Source organism: Onychostoma macrolepis, chromosome 21 (assembly GCF_012432095.1).
Source record: "Onychostoma macrolepis isolate SWU-2019 chromosome 21, ASM1243209v1, whole genome shotgun sequence".
In the NCBI taxonomy this organism is placed as follows: Eukaryota; Metazoa; Chordata; class Actinopteri; order Cypriniformes; family Cyprinidae; genus Onychostoma; species Onychostoma macrolepis.
The window spans coordinates 9,414,858-9,431,933 of NC_081175.1; the positions used below are offsets into that span (position 1 = coordinate 9,414,858).

The window sequence follows — 17,076 nt, forward strand, 5'->3', positions numbered from 1 at the left end:
TTAAAATATTTTTGATAAAATTGTTGAATGAGCTGAAATCTTGAATGTGGTTTTATAGCCGCTCCCTCTGGAGTTTCAAACATTTGCCATCCTTAAAACAGACACGTAAAGCAGCGTTTTTATGATGGGTCATTGCTGAGGCAGACTGCATTTTTAAAAGCAAATTGTATCACTGTTATTTTAATGCATTTTAGAGTCAATTAAAAAAACAAAAAAAGCATGAGATACAGAAAAAAATCTCACTCAAAAATACTTAAAGGGATAGTTAATCCAAAAATTAAAATTCTGTCATAAAAGGGATAGTTCACCCAAATTTGAAAATTCTGTCATTAATTACTTACCCTCATGTTGTTCCAAACGCATAAGACTTCATCTTACATTCATCTTCGGAACACAATTTAAGATATTTTTGATGGAATCTGAGAGCTCTCTGACCCTCCTATAGACAGCAATGATCCTTACACAATCAAAGTCCAGAAACATAGCAAGGAGATCAGTAAAATAATCCATGTGACATCAGGGGTTCAACCGTAATTTTGCGAAGCTACGAGAACACTTTGTGTGCAAAATAAAAAAAATAAAAAAATTATATTCAACAATTTATCTCTGCGTCACCCTGGCGCCATTTTGGAGAATATCCACTGAACGTAAACAGCGTATGCTGTTCTGTGTCAGCTGTATCACAGTACAGCATCACTGTTTACATTCAGTAGATAATCTCCAAAATGGCCCCTGATGTCACAAGGACATCGGTAAAATAGTCCATGCTACGTTTCTGGACCTGGGAACATTGCATTTGTGTTGCTGTCTATGGAGGGTCTGACAGCTCTCAGATTTAATCAAAAATCTCTTGATTTGTGTTCCGAAGATGAACTAAGGTCTTACGAGTTTGGAACGACATGAGGGTGAGTAATTAATGACAGAATTTTCATTTTTGGGTGAAGTAACCCTTTAAAATTATTTATTGGTTATTATGGTGAAAAGTAATGAATCATTTAAATGTATCAAATATTCAATTTTTATTAAGTATAAAAAAGCTAACAACTGTTTTTTTTTTTTTGTCCTTTTCTAAACAAATCACATGCATAATGCAAAGCAATACATGTAAACATAATTTCAACTTAGAAATTGTCTACAAAACTTTTACATGCTTTTGAGTATGTTTCACCCACATTTGAATTCTCTTATTCTCCTTTGGTAATGTTCACATATAGATCATTATATTGTAAGTACAATCAATGATTATAGTGTCTTAATATTTGCTTGGTGAATTTGTGAAAATGTCATACTTTGCATTTTATTCTCCCTTTACACAAATACTAACGTTTTACAGTAAACTCAGTAAAGTACCAAAGTAGTAAAATACTGTTAATAAACTTCAACTAAATAGGTTAGACAGTTAGCAAACATAACATTAGTAACATCTCCCACAGTCAGTATCTATGTTAGTTTAGTGTTGGATGGATATATTTTTCTTTTGTAAAAAAAAAAAAGAAAAAGAAAAAATCCACACAAAAAAATTGAATATTGTTCATCTTTTCTTTGATGAATAACATTCAGCTTTTTTTCCAATTCCTTGACCTCTCCACATATGTATTTCAAATATGCTTACATTTGGTATTCACATCTTTTGGTGGTTTTTCACAGCAGAATTGCTAAATGCTTCATTACGGCAAGCACACTGAGCCATGAATGTGCATTAACTAAAATCATGCACATACATCTGATAATTAGCAGCTGTAAATGCAAACTATTCCCAAATAGTGATACAGTATATTCAGTTGCCCTTTAATTTAAACACTTAAAAGATACAGACAGATAGGAAAAGAGTCCATTCAAAATACTGGATAAGGCCTCTTCTGGCATATACTGAGAAACGCAAGACCACACACGTTTAGTTGCATAATGAAAACAGGTGCCTCTTTTAAGAAGTTTTACGGATGTTTGACATGGCCACATCAGTCCAGCTGCTGACGGTCTGCTGGATGCGCTGGGTCTGTTTTCGGATGGAAGCCCTGTTCAGTCCTCTGGAAATGTTACTCTTGGTGGAGCTATAGCCGATGTTCATGACCGCTTTGTAGTGCTCCAAGGCCTGGACCCTGCAGTCACATCACCATCAATGGTTATTTATAGAGTAAGGTACAAGATGAAGGTGTGTTTGTATATCCTATTCCCCATTCAATTTTTAAGTGTACTCTAGCTATTTGGTGCCTAATTAGAAACCATAAGCAAACAAATGCTTACACAAATTAACTTAAATTTGAATATTTTAATTTTACACATTCACATGATAACCAAAAATAAAGATGGTCAAATGAAACAATTCCTTGTCTTTATGCCAACATCTTTTAAAAGGGATAGTTCACCCAAAATACTTGCATGAATAGCGGAAGATGGTGACGCGGAGGATAAGAATTGTTTAATAAAGTCATAATTTTGTTTTCTTTTTGCACAAAACATATACTCGTAGCTTCGTAAAATTAAGGTTGAACCACTGATGTCACATGGACTATTTTAACGATGCCCTTATTATCTTTCTGGGCCTGGGAACGTTTCAGTTACATAGCTATCTATGGAGGGTCAGGACGCTCTCGGATTTCATCAAAAATATCTTAATTTGTGATTTGAGTAATGACAAAATTTTCATTTTTGGGTGAACTATCCTTTAAGTCCAAAGTTGTCATGCGAATACAGAGAAAAGTTTTAGAAAGTTAGATACTAGAAACTTTTATCTACACTGTAAAAAATGAATAGAGTAAACATACAAAATAAAAAAAACAAGGCAATTTGATGCAGTAAGACTTTTGAGTTCTCTCAACAATAGTATTTTAGTTCTTATCAGTAAAGATACTTTGTTTAGCCAATGTAAATTTGTTTGTTCATGCAATGCTGATTGTCTAATTTTGCTAACAGAAAATTGTCACAGCAACTGAAACAATTAATGTCATTATTTTTACGAATGATAAACCTTAATGATAACAGTCTCATATGTAGACAACATTGTCTTTGCTTGTAAAACAACTTACAAGACTAAGATACCCAAGAAAAGGATATGAGTGGCTGAACATTCTCTAGGCCTCAAAACTAGACACACTAACCTCAAGAACGGTGACAACCAACAAATGTTAAAAAGATGAGCGCTTTACATCCCAGTACAACAAATAACTAACAATAATGACAAAAACACAACAACAACAAAAGTTTAAATTAAGTCAGCAAACAATAATCCTATAACAGTAGCTGCATAATTTATTCATGCTGCAATGCATGCTGGGAACTCACAAAACCTTAATTTCAACAATATGAAATTCTTTATTCAGACACCTTTTTGACTAGTTGGGACAACATTTGGGGTTATTTGTTGGTCTGACAAGGGTTTTTATGTAGTTTTAAGAAAATAGCATTTTTTAGTATTTGAGACTCAAAAGGTTTCGCAAACTGGAAAATGTGCAGTTGCATTTTTTACAGTGTTCATTTCATGTCTGCTCTATTTCTCTCTGGACTTGTTGACATAAAATGTCTCTGTACTCTATTAAACTGGAATTGCATACATCTCTTAATCTCCTTACACAAGCACTCGTCAATGCTGCGTTCCGTTGTAGTCTTCAGTAGTTTGTTGTTGGTCTTGTTCTGTCCCCTCCATTTCTTTTCCCCACTGTGGCTGTGTGCTAACCCTGTCCCAAACGGAACCCTAAACCCTTGCAGTCTTCCTCTGAGTCCACATCTTCATGACACAATGCCACTTTATAATAATAATAATAATAATAATAATAATTCTTTACATTTATATAGCGCTTTTCTAGGCACTCAAAGCGCTTTTTACATTGTGAGGGGGGGGTCTCCTCATCCACCACCAGTGTGCAGCATCCACCTGGATGATGCGACGGCAGCCATAGTGCGCCAGAACGCCCACCACACACCAGCTTATTGGTGGAGACGACACAGAGTGATGAAGCCAATCAGCAGATATGGGGATTGTTAGGAGGCCATAATGGTCAGAGGCCAATGGGCGAATTTAGCCAGGATACCGAGGTCACACCTCTACTCTTTTCGAAAGACATCCTGGGATTTTTAATGACCACAGAAAGTCAGGACCTCGGTTTAACATCTCATCTGAAGGACGGTGCTTTTTACAGTATAGTGTCCCCATCACTATACTGGGGCGCTAGGACCCACACAGACCACAGGGTGAGCACAACCTGCTGGTCTCACTATACTTTGACAGCCCGGTTTAAGTCTGATGCATAGCTTGCCTCATTATGGACTTGCCAGAAGTGTGCATTGTGGTTTGATAGCAGCCACAAAGAGTATACTCGCAAACACCCTTGGATTCAAGATTTTTATGTCACATACATATAGTACAGTGGCCGATAGAGATGTTCCGATACCCTTTTTCCGTTCCCGATACCGAGTACTGATCCGATACCTGTATGAATTGATACAATTATTTTATGGTGTGCTTGACCATATGCTGTATTATATTTATATTTATATATATATATATATAGATAGATAGGATAGATAGATGAAAAATTAAAATGGCACATCTATTTAAATATCTAAAAGTACACTCTTAACATCAGTCAGTCTATGATAATTATTATGATAATCGAGTATTATTTAATGATATAACTTTAGCAATTAGAATTAAAACTTGGTAACCATGTATGAATACAGTAATTTTAACGGAACTGGTGGTGGTGCTTTTTTGGTCATTCAGTGTTTCTGCAAAATATGGGGGGAAAACTATCAATAATACTGATAAGATAATAATCATACTATGAATTCTACTAAGAACATAAAATGCACTAAGGATTAACGAGCTGCTGGATTCATGAATATTAATCATGTTGTCTGCGTTCGCTTGAACTGATTTGCTGAAATCAAACCAGGGACGATAATAGGTGAGCGCCAGCCAATGAGATTGTCGTTTGCGTATTAGCTCCGCCTACTACCGGAGATCCCGGCAGTTCTTAAAAGCTGAAGAATTCCAAAAGGAACTCCGTTCCCTGTTGATACTCCACTCGTACTGCGTCTTGATAAAGACGCATATGGGAAAAGCTTTTTTTCTCCTGAACTGAAGCCTTATTGAATTACGCAGTGAAACTGCATGACTATTGGTTTGTGCAGTGTACAAAAGACAAACCAATGGGTCGGCAGCGGAGTTGCACGAGCCTATGGCGACGAAGCCCGCCAGAATGGGCGGAGCCATCTGCCCATATAAGCGGCCTTGATCCTCAGATTTCTTCTCCTTCAGCGACGACGACTTCGTCTCCACTGATCCCAGAAGCCTACTCGCCATTGACACGCCTCGTAGCTGGACCTAGCGACCTCAAATCTCCTTGGCTGAGCCGCCGCCTTCCTCGCGCTCCAGCATCGCAGCAGTTCCGGTCCTGTTCACTGCCGCTATCCGGTGAGTGCTCTAAAAAGAGCAAATTTCTCGGCATTGTTGCAAATGCCGCCCCTGCGAGTGTGGCTCACACAGAAGAGCAGTGAGCCTGTCTGAGTCACGCCCACACAGAGACTGCGCGCTCACAGAGTATGAGTCTCGCTCTTCCCCGCTCGCTGACCGCCTTCTATGAAGGCAGCTCCACTCTCCCGTTTCTCCTCTCTCAGCAAAGCTCGGAGAATGAAACATCAGAGCCACGGAGCTCTCGCAGCCCTTTGATCTGCCGGTGTTCACACGTGAGAATTAGAGCTCCTCATTCTTTGAGCGGCTCTATCCTCTTTGGCGGTTCGGAGTGGAAAGCTCTGTATGTGCGTCGCTGAAGCTGCACTCACACAGGCAGCCTGCTTTCAGCGGACTCTGTCCTGATTCGCTCGTGGTCCTTTATGTAGCAGGCCCCGCCTCCCCCGCTCTCACGTTTCTCTTCTCCCAGTCACCTCGGAGACAGGAACGGCGAGCTCGCGAGGCTGAGCGATCAGGCTTGAGTGATCTACACGCCACCATTTCCCGCGTGCTCACTTTGATCTGCCAGCGTGTGTGTTAACACGTGAGGATTAGTGCCCCTCATTACATGGAGTGGCCCAATCCTTCCGCGCGGATCATAGAATGCTGCGCTGGGCGGCCCCGCCTCTCACGTTTCTCTTCTCCCAGTCACCTCGGAGAAAGATACGGTACAATCGCTGGGCTAGGCGTTCAGGCTTGAGTGATTTTTCACGCCGGCATAGCCCACGCGTGTTTCACTCTGCATACAGCGCTTTGATCTGCCAGTGTGTTTACATTAAGGATTAGCGCCTCTTGCAGCTCTTTGATCTGCCAGCGCTACTTTCATTATGGAAGCGTCAGTCTATCCCTGCTGCGCTGGCAGTCCCACTTCAATGAGGGTAGCCCAGCCTCCCCTGCTCTAGTGTTTCTCCCCTCCCAATTATCTCGGAGAAGAAACCCCAAGCTTGAGGGTTTGAGCGATCAAGCTTGAGTGAATTTATGCCGGCGCAGCCCTGCATTTCACTCTCCTTTCAGCTCTTTGATCTGTCAGAGCGAGAGTTTGTGCCTCGCTCTGATTCGCTCATGGCTCGCCGCCTTCAATGAAGGCGGTCCCTCCCCTCGGCCGCTACGAGCAGATCTGAGAGGATGCGCGCAGCACTTTGGATCTGTCGGTGTATTCACACACAATGATAATCAATACCCCTCTTCTAATGAGCGGTTTGATCTTTTTAGGCAGATCAAAAGAAAGGGCTGTCACGATGAACATAATAAAACAAATAACATTAAAATAAAACACAAACATTTTCAAGTGAGAGCGCATTCCTCTCCCTCTTATCGCAAGCTTCAGGTCCCGGCCAGATGGCCTGACGCTCGAAAAGATTAACCCTAGCCACACGGGCCAAGGCCTGCCAGGCTATCCCTGGAGTGTCAGACTGGGTTATGGGGATAATAAAACGAGGTTGCTCACTGCAATTCGCGTAAAGACCCCCGCACTTCAGCGGCGTGGTTCCCATCTCTGTTCAGAGCGAAAAGGCACGTGTCCTGCGCTCCGAGGTGATGACTTTGCTGGCAAGGGGCGCCGTAGAACGGTCCCTCCAGCCCAGAGTGAGTCAGGCTTCAACAGCCGTTACTTCCTCGTCCTTCCTTTCGCCTTTGAGAGAGTGGCTTATCAGTACACGGTCCTTCCCTTGGACTGTTTCTGGCCCCGCACACTTTTACGAAGTGCATGGATGCGGCTCTTCCCCTCTAAGATAGACGGGAATCCGCATTTTCAACTACCTCAACGACTGCCTCGTTCTGGCCCAGTCAGAGGTGGAGCTATTATCGCACAGAACCCTCGTCCTCAGCCACCTAGAGCGCCTGGGACTCAGGGTCAAATTCGCCAAGAGCACACTGTTTTCCAGCCAGCGAATATCGTTCCTGGGTACAGTTCTTGACTCAACTCAAATGGGAGCCATAGTCGCACCAGATCATGCTCTGGCCATGCGAGAACTCGCGACCTCCTTCGAGATCAGTCCCACCCGCCCTCTCAAGGCGTTTCAAAAGATGTTAGGCCTCATGGCTGTAGCATCGTCAGTGCTACAGTTTGGTCTGCTTCGCATGCGACCTCTCCAGCGCTGGCTGAAACCACAAGTTCCATCACATGCGTGGCGTCACGGACGTCTGCGTATCAGGGTGAGCCAGGCCTGTATAACAGCCCTAGCCCCCTAGGAAGACCCTCACTGGAAGGGAAGCGACGTGGCCATGGGAATGATTTGCAGAAGAAAGGTTGTCACGACGGAGATCTTTTGGCGAGGCCGAGGTAGACCTCTTCACCTCGGGAGACAACTCTCACTGCCTGACTTATTATTCGAAGGTCAAGGATGCGTTGGCCCTCGAACGGCCTAACCTCCTCCTTTATGCGTTCCCCCCAATCGCCCTGATTCTGCAGGTTATCAGGCGAATCAAGGATTGGGGACACAGGATTCTCTTGGTGGCCCCCCTGTGGAAAAATCAACCTTGGTTGTCAGAGACTCAGCTGCTCATAGCAGCCCGTGGCCCATTCCTCTGAGACGGGACCTCCTCTCTCAAGCGAATGGGACAATTTGGCACGCTTGGCCAATCTCTGGGCCCTGCACATTTTGGCCGCTCGACGGGAGCCCGCAAGCTTCTCAGAGAGCGTGCTGAATACCATTTCTGAGGCTAGAGCACAGTCTACAAAACTCCTCTATGCCCTTAAATGGTCCGTGTCCTCCACGTGGTGTCTAGACCGTGGTGAAAACCCTTCTACCTCTGACTTATTGGTGGTTCTGTCTTTCCTGCAAGAATTGCTGGATAAGGGACGTTCCCCGTCCACACTCAAGGTTTACGTAGCAGCTATAGCGGCCTCACACGCCCCTATAGCAGGTCAATCGTTGGGTAGGAACACTTCTGTTGTCCGCTTCTTGAGGGGTGCCAAGAGGCTGAATCCGCCTCGGCCCCTCACAGTCCCTACATGGGACTTGCCCATGGTTTTGAGAGCCCTGAAGGGCCCTCCCTTTGAGCCGCTACAGTCCACTACCCTTCGGTCACTGTCGCTAAAGACTGCTCTGCTCTTAGCACTAGCGTCGGTCAAGCGAGTAGGAGACCTGCAGGTGCTCTCCACTAGCCCTGCCTGCCTGGAATTTGGGCCTAACGACACTGAAACCAAGGCAGGGTTAATTGCCCAAGTGCTTTCCACTCCATTCAGAGCTCAAGTCATCACGGTCTCCGCGCTTCCTCCCTCTGATGAGAACCGGGATTTATCCTTGCTCTGCCCAGTCAGAGCCTTGAGAATCTACTTTGAGCAATCCGCCCTTTTAGGAGGTCGGAACAACTCTTTGCTAGCTTCTGTAACTGCACCAGAGGGCTTCCGGTTACGAAGCAAAAGCAGAGATGGATAGTGGATGCCGTTACGCTAGCGTACTCTTCCTTGGGCCTACAATGCCCCATCGAAGTACGAGCCTAGCGGTGTGTCTATTACAGAGATTTGTGCGACGGACTGCTGGGCTTCGCCGTCCACATTGCCAGGTTTCATAACTTCTCTGCTTAAATGGGCATACTTGCGTATGGGAACAATACTAACAGAGAGTCCTTGCCCGCATACACTCAAGCTCTCTGGTTGGTTGCTTGCATGCTTCGGTCCTGGGAGTACCAAATATGTAAGAGTCATCTGGAACGATCACCCAGGCCGGGCGTAACCTCTATGAGTTTAGCCCGTTTTAGCCTTGGAGTTTACTATTATGCTTCCCTATGGGCATTGAGTGCTTAAGGAGGTATATTACGTAGTCGTTCCTCTACCATAGCACGGCGTGATTGAATTGAGTTCCCATATGCGTCTTTATCAAGACGCAGTACGAGTGGAGTATCGACTTATGTTTGATAAGTTACTGTCGTAACCTTTGTTCCCTGAGATACGGAACGAGTACTGTGTACTTTGCCGTGCTAGGTAGCTGCACGACTCAGTCGTCGCTTCAGTCGAAGTAACCTGATGATCCTGTGGCGAAACGGCTGGTTATTCACCCCCCACCTACAATCCCCGCTGGACCTGAGACTCGAACCCGTGACCTTCGGGTTACAAGTCCGACTCTCTATCCATTAGGCCACGACTGCCCACCACTTTTGATTGATACTTTATTAATTTCAAAGGAAGGAGTATGTTTGATAAGTGGGTATGAAATTCTGTGAAAAATTGCTTTAAGGCTGCCCGAGCAAGTTTCTTTGCTCCTGGATGTGTGAGTTGCACGATCTCGTAGGGATAAGTGTAGGGGTAAGGGGTAGAAATGGGATTCAGCCTTACGCACCATCAAGTTGTTCCAAACCTGTATGGGTTTCTTTCTTCTGTTGAGCACAACAGAAGATATTTTAAAAATGTTGATAACCAGTAGTTGTCGGTAACATTGACTTCCATAGTATGGGAAGAAAAAAAAAAAAAAAAGTCTACTGTCAACTGTTTGCTTACCAACATTAGAAATGACAGGATTTGCATTTTTGGGTAAACTATCTCTTTAAAGACAAAAACAAAAAACAATTGGGACTCCCTACAGTCTTATGGACTTAATGGACATGCACACGTGGCTGCCATTATAAGACTGCGAGACCACAAGTGCACATGAAGTGAGCAATTTGGGACAGGGCCTGTGAAACGACCTGGGTCAGTGTTCCCACCTTGTGGACAAACTAATTAGTGCAAAACAATTTCAAAATTTCATGTGTACTGTGCTGATTATGAAATTTGTGTCATGCACACTGTACGTATAGCATAGTTTATGCATAAGCTAGGGTAAGAAGTATACTTTGAGCTTTAAAAAAAAAAAAAAACACCTAGTTGTGTGTAATTTTGCAACTTTGGAGCACACTTTTGCGAGTGCAATTCACGCTCATAAATGTATCACTGTTGTAATTACAGCGGATAACTGTACGTGTTCATTTATTGCTGCCTTAAAGCAATCTTTTTCACAGAATTTCATACCCGCTTATCAAACATACTTCTTCCTTTGGAATTAATAAAGTATTAATCAAAAATTTACATCACATATACTATACGCATACAGTATACCCTAGCATACATGTAAAAAACAAAACATATTTTGGGCTTTAGCCTATCAACTTACTGCTAACTGGATACAAAAAGCTTTTTTCTGATTAGCTAGGACAAGATATCATGATAACTTTCTGATCGGACATGGAGGAAGGGAAATAGTATCTTATACGACACCATGACTAAAGAAAAACAACAGCAACAACAACAACAACTTATGAACAGTTCTTTACATAAGTGCAAGACAGGCCAGACTTGGTGGTATATATAACAAGCAAATGTGCAGTGATCAGCATACATTTTAACATTATATGGAAAAGAGCAGCTTCGACATTTGAACAATAATACCTTTTGTGTTATACAGGAAAAACCAAACCACAATATAGAAGTAAAATAATTGTAAACAGAAAAATGGAGAAAATAGTCAAATAAGCAGCAGCCATTGTAAATTGTAAATTGTTTTAGTTCTTGATATTAGAAAGTAAAGCTCCTTAAGTATTTGGTGTTGGTTAATAACTAAAACATGCAAAACAAATAAGCTTTAGTGTGGCACTGACTGCATCAGATCCAGTGAGCTACAGTACATTTACTAGCTTGGACAAACAGTCACAAAATGGAATAAATATTGCATTTTGCACACAATTATAAATTTAAGAAAACACTTCAGAAAGATACTTAAAAACATTTACCTTGGCTTTACTCCATAAGACACTCCCTGAATCTGTCGTTTTCAGAATAGGAGAAAAATTATAAATTGACTTTTTGTCGATATGCCTAAAAGCTTTATTTTATTTTTTAAATTGTAGTTGCTGACTGCAATACAATGGATTTCAATCAGCCTTAAAATCCTCTTGTCCTATTAAGCTGGATTGATTAAGAGTGGCTTCCCACCAAGGAATGAGAGTTTTGAGCCATTTGAAAATCTTGGCGGGAGGAAAGTTATGTGTGGAATTCAAAGGGGGGTGGGAACGGGGTCCCTCAGATAAGGAGGAAAGGCTAGAAGATATTAACAGTAACACAGCATAATAAAACCATCTCATCTTAGAGAACAAAACGGCTTCAAAACCAGTGTCTTTAAAAACAGAATCCTTAGAATTAAACAATTAAATCAAATTGCTGCCCTATCGAGACCAGTTGGGTGGTGATCAGTTCTTCCAGTATTTTCATTTATACAACAATTCCCAAAAGCACTCCTTTAACTGCAGTAAAGGACAACTTATTCAATTTTAAGAAGTGCAACATGAAGGCTTTTTAAGGAGGGTTCAGTACAGAGTAGCTGCTGTATAGTCATCCGTTGGCAGGGGAGGGAAAAAAAAAAAGAAGAAAAAAAGGCCCACACTCCCAAACAGAAAACGGCCAAATGCCGGAGCAGAGCAGGAGCTAAAACCATATAACCATATTATGCCTGAGTGAGCACAACATTTCACCCCATCTCACGAAATGACAGAAATAAAGCTAATAAAATGTAAAGATTAAAACAAACAGTGGGGTAATTATTTTCTTTCTTTACAGAATGAGAATTGAATTGGACTTCTGTTGTACTCACCGATCATCTTTCCCAATCGCATCATCAAAGGCTTGAGAGAGACGCTTCAGCCTCCGGAGGCCTTTGGATACACAATCCAGATCCTCATCAAACTGCCTGTCACAGGATAGAGAGGACCATTATGTGATACCATGTGTTGTGTTCATATCTGCAGCACTTCTCATCCCTAATGTTTTGTGGTATTAAGGTTATCTATATGCTAATGTACTTCAAAAAGACGGATAATTTAAAATCTACAGTCATGAGATATGTTTGGAATGAAATACAAGCATACTACTTATACTGAATACTACACAGTATAGGGAAGGATATAGGCAGCAATATTACAATTCTGTTAGTCAAATATTTATTCATTAAGTGAGTGTTTGATAATATCAAAGTCTCTTTAAGATTTATTCTATAGTCTTTGATAATATCCAGTTTGGAGTTATTATAATTACCCAAAATAAAAACTTAAACCATAAAAACATTTTCATTACTTAAAATAAATGTTAACTGAAATAAAATATGTACAATAGGTTTTTATTTCAACTAGTTAACTTAGTTGATGCATGAAAAAAACTAAAATAAAATAAAAATATTAATAAAAACTATAATAGTATCTCAATGATACTAAAATAACACTGAATCTTTCATAAAAACCTTTATTTTTATTCTATCTGGTGTAAATGTCTAAAAATTTGGCTGTCTAATATAATCATAATTTATTTATTATTATTTTTTAAAGAATTGTGGGATCCAGTATTCTACATAGTGCGTTGTGGTTATACTGCATATTTTGGCAAATACAGTCCATCATCTGGGTATTTCTCGCATGCAGAAATTTGAATATTGTGCACAGTATACAATATTGCAGTAACAGTTTAAGTAATATGGTATGTCTTTCTGAACATAGTCATTCTTTTCTGGGGAAAAAAAATAGATGACAAAAGACATTGATGACTCATCCTTCACTACACAGTTTCACCCAATCAAATGTTCTCTAGAATGTGAAAGTCCTTTTCCCTAATATACCGCCTGCAAGTAGCAAATCACGAGTGAAAAAAAAAAAAAAGGTTGATCCCTTCTACATGTCCAAACCAAACTTCCTGTCACAAAGAAATATGTCACTACTAAGAACAAAAACGTTGTCATCAAATTATGTCATAGGGAAATGAAAAAAGAAAAAAAAAAAGTTTAACAAGCAAAAATGTGATGTCTAAGTGCAGCTGAGCAGTCTCACCTCCTGCTACTCATTGTGTTGGGTGATGCAAAAGGGCTTCTGAGTGCAGCCATTCGCACCAGCTGCCTCCTGGTGCCCGTGGTCTTCACAGTCCTAACGGCAGAGTCGATAGCTTCTGGGGTACAGGCCCTTCGAGGAGTCCGCTTGTTGGTTGACCTTGGAGTTCGCCTGGGGGTGATGGTAGTAAGAGAAGCATATCGTTTTGGGGTTTGTGACGTCCCAATGCAATCACATTCCTCACCATCTGATGTTCTACCAGGTGTCATGACTAGACACTCCTGACGTGACTGTCTGCTCCTTTGAAACCTCTGATTAGAAGATAAAAATATATATTTTTAAACACCTGTCTTACATGAATAATCTGTATTCATAGATTCAAAGAAAACAAAGCACACCTGATAGACGCTTCCAATGGAGTTTTTGGCACTGCGGGTCATTTTGTGGACAGCACTAGTCTTTTGGTTCATCTGTAGTGACTCCCATGTGGCGGTCTCAGAGATGTTCATGTTGGATTGCACTGGTTTCAAGGGCAGTCGCTTGCGCAGAGACATTCTCACTGAGTTCAGCGAGCTGGAGGAGCGCATCTTCTTAAACTGCTGTGCCGCTTCGGGCGAGCTGTCAGGTTCTGACTCATCGAGGACTGCATGTGACCTCCAGACCCCGCTCACAATCGTGGACGTCATAATAAGATCTTAGAGAGACGAAAATGGCCTGTTTGCAAAAAAAAAAAAAAAAAAAAATTACAAATACTGAACTGTAAAAAGTATATGTCTTTAATTTGTATTTATACCAGTTAATTTCCGCAGGATTTACAGTAAGGTTTCGTGTAATTTTCTGTTAAATCGAACATACTTTTTCAATCTATACAAGTTTTTACTATAAACATTTTTCTGTTAAAAATGTTAGAATTTTCACTTAAGGTTTTTCCATGACTGTGGCAACCCTGCAGTGTTTGTGAAGTGCTTCCCCTCAGTTTGAAATGATAAACAAACTCAAACATCCGAAAATCTTTACATTTGTAAAAGAAAAACGAAAAGAAATAAAATGAAACTAAACATTACTCCAATAGGTTTACGCTGAGCAGAGTTTAGAGCACAGCACAATGATCATCTGAAAAGTTACGTTAACTCCTTAACGCAAAACCGTGCAATAAAGAATTCATAAAAAGATCTACAACGTGAAATTACATTTACTGTTACATTTCATCGAATTTAAAATTGAAACTTACCGTTGTTTTTCCACACCGCGGAGTCTGATGAAATCGGACTATCCTTTGCTTTGTTTCTTGTGGCTGTTTGAATTTGGTGGACCGCTCCCTGAGGAAGAGAGACTCGCCCACTGTGTCCCGTTTCCCCCCACTGATTGGCCGAACGTGCCGTTGCGTCGCATTCGAAATGTGACATAACGCGCGGTTCTTTGTTTTGGAACGCTAAACTTGCATTGTTCTGATAAGCTCTTTTCATAGAGCCCGATTTTAACTGTTAATTCCAGAAAAAACAAAGCTTATTATTAATACACTAACTAGGAGTCCTCTAAAATGTTAAATATGCCCAAAATATTCCCAAAACTGCTGTGATTGATTTATTTTTGACGTTCTAAATAAGGGTTCCTCAAATCTTGCCCTTGAGGGGCAATGCGCTGCAGAGTTTAGCTCCAACCCTGATCAAACTCACCTAACGTTACCTGTGATTTTCTAATGATCCTGAAGACAAGCAGTGGTGTATTGTAACGAAGTAATAATACTTCGTTTACAGTATTTTTTTGGGAGTATCTGTACTTTACTTGAGTTTTTATATTTCAGCCAACTTTTACTTTTACTCCACTACATTTCTTAATTAAAATGTATACTTTTACTCCGATACATTTCCCCAAAGCATATTCGTTACTGAAAAATAGTCAGAAGTCTGAAGAACACGGATTGCAGGAAAGCAGGTTTGACGAATCAGTGATCTGGCGCTTGCAAGTCAGTCTCCTAAAAACACCTTTGCTCATGTGCTAGTAAGTGCTCACACAACCGATGATTCATTTTCCACTCAAGTCGAGTCTGGGGTGTGCAATATACAATATATCTTCTGCGATAATATGGTAATGTTGTTGTAATAATGTGCGATATGACATTATCAAGTAGGCTATATCACTAAATCACACACAGTGCACGCAAGTTGACTTAGTCTATTAAAATTCAACATTCCAGGCAGTCTTATTGTAGACGGCAAAAATGCTTCTCTATGCTTTTTATATTTATATAATTTAATATAGGCTAGTTAACTTGATCTATATCACACAAAGAGCACCGTTTTTCTGCAGATATAAGCATAACACATTTAATAATCATTTTATACAAGTTCAGTAAAGCATAATTGTTTTGCTCATTTTGCCAACGAAAATAGTTCCAGACAAAGATCACAGCACTGTTTTGCATCTCAGAGCAATGGATGGTGTTTATTGAATGAATCAGCTTTTTGAACGAATCGGATGATAAAAATGATTCAGTGATTCAACTCATTAACTCAGTCAAATGCTTTGTTCCTGAACAAATCAGTCGTTTGAATGAATTGGTTGAATCCATAGACTGTAAAAAAAATTCCAGCCAAACCAGTGAAATATGATTTTCAAACCCATGCTGATGAAAACTACATTACTGCAAAATATGTTTTGGCGAGATTCACACAAACAAAATCTGTCTGGCATGAACGTTTAGTGAATGGTTGGGGAAAAATCTGATGTGTAACATTATATTATATCCATGCATTACAGTAGGTCCTACTATAGAAGTCTCAATGTTAATCAAACATTAAAGTGCCAAAACGATCGATAGATCCCAGGAAGGAACTCGTGTCGGGCGGAAAGGCCTAAGCCGTCTCGAACCCCGCATAAAACGTGAGACCAAAGGATGACGACCCAATAAAACACCTCCTACGAGTGCATGTCCCGCAGATATGGCTGCTACATACACTTTGAGAGTAGCGGGGGTCACTCCCTAAAGAAAAATGACTCTGAAGAAACTCCAGCACTGAACCTATGGGGCAATGAACTGGGTCCAGAATATGTTGCCTACACCATGAGGCAAAGAGTCTCCACTTGAAAGCATATAAGCATCTTGTGGAGGGAGCTCTAGAGTTAATAATGGTGTCGGTAGTCTCAGCCGAGAGGCCGGAACACATTAACGCATTCCGCTCAGGGGCCACACCCATAACTTACATAATTCTGGCCGAGGATGCCGAATCGTGCCCCGAGCTTGTGTCAACAGATCGTGTCTGAGGGGAACCTTCCAAGGAGGGCCTATCCACAAACTGACCAGGTTCGAAAACCAAGACTGTGTGGGCCACCACGGGGCCACTAATAGCAGGTGCTCCACTCTGTCTGATTGTACTTAGAAACTTTTTCACCTAGATATGACACTATAGAGACTGTGTCTGTTCCCCGAACTAGAAAATACAGAAAACATCCAAACCAAAGTATTAGTAACAATTTAATTGATGTTCAACAAATAAAAAAACGATATAATACAGATAAACACATGATAAAGCTTGGCTTATTGAATATTAGATCCCTTTCTTCAAAAGCACTTTTTGTAAATGATATGTTCACTGACCATGAACTAGATGTGCTTTGTTTGACAGAAACCTGGCTAAAACCAGATGATTACATTACTTTAAACGAGTCTACACCCCAAGATTGCTGTTATAAACATGAACCGCGTCCAAAAGGTAAAGGGGGAAGTGTTGCTACAATTTATAGCAATATTTTCAGTATCTCTCAGAGGTCGGGTTTCAAGTATAATTCGTTCAAAGTAATGGTGCTTCATATAACGTTATCCATTTTGTAAATATGATCACTGA

At 41.0% G+C, this 17,076-nt stretch overlaps 1 protein-coding gene across 2 annotated transcripts; it reads right to left on the minus strand.

Moving 5' to 3' along the window:
• Nucleotides 1-990: 990 nt before the first annotated feature.
• On the minus strand, nucleotides 991-15,435 carry LOC131528648 (uncharacterized). 2 transcript variants are annotated; one of them, XM_058757941.1, is made up of 6 exons: nucleotides 14,463-15,435; nucleotides 13,630-13,945; nucleotides 13,235-13,542; nucleotides 12,013-12,108; nucleotides 11,156-11,187; nucleotides 1,961-2,099 (listed from the first exon to the last, which is right to left on the minus strand). In XM_058757941.1, the coding sequence occupies exons 2-5, from the start codon at nucleotides 13,915-13,917 to the stop codon at nucleotides 11,163-11,165; spliced, it is 717 nt and encodes a 238-aa protein (XP_058613924.1). In that variant the 5' UTR covers nucleotides 13,918-13,945; nucleotides 14,463-15,435; the 3' UTR covers nucleotides 1,961-2,099; nucleotides 11,156-11,162. The 2 variants fall into 2 exon arrangements, with proteins under 2 accessions (XP_058613923.1, XP_058613924.1); XM_058757940.1 differs by lacking the exon at nucleotides 11,156-11,187 and having other exon boundaries at nucleotides 991-2,099; nucleotides 14,463-15,356.
• Between the last annotated feature and the right edge of the window lie 1,641 nt (nucleotides 15,436-17,076).

Excerpts from the sequence above, each read along its gene's own strand:
- LOC131528648 (XM_058757940.1), bottom strand. The coding sequence starts at position 13,917 with ATGACGTCCACGATTGTGAGCGGGGTCTGGAGGTCACATGCAGTCCTC. Across the intron at positions 13,543-13,629 it reads CCATTGGAAGCGTCTATCAG|AGGTTTCAAAGGAGCAGACA; the intron begins GTGTGCTTTGTT and ends TCTTCTAATCAG. Across the intron at positions 2,100-12,012 it reads GCGATTGGGAAAGATGATCG|GGTCCAGGCCTTGGAGCACT; the intron begins GTGAGTACAACA and ends ATGTGACTGCAG.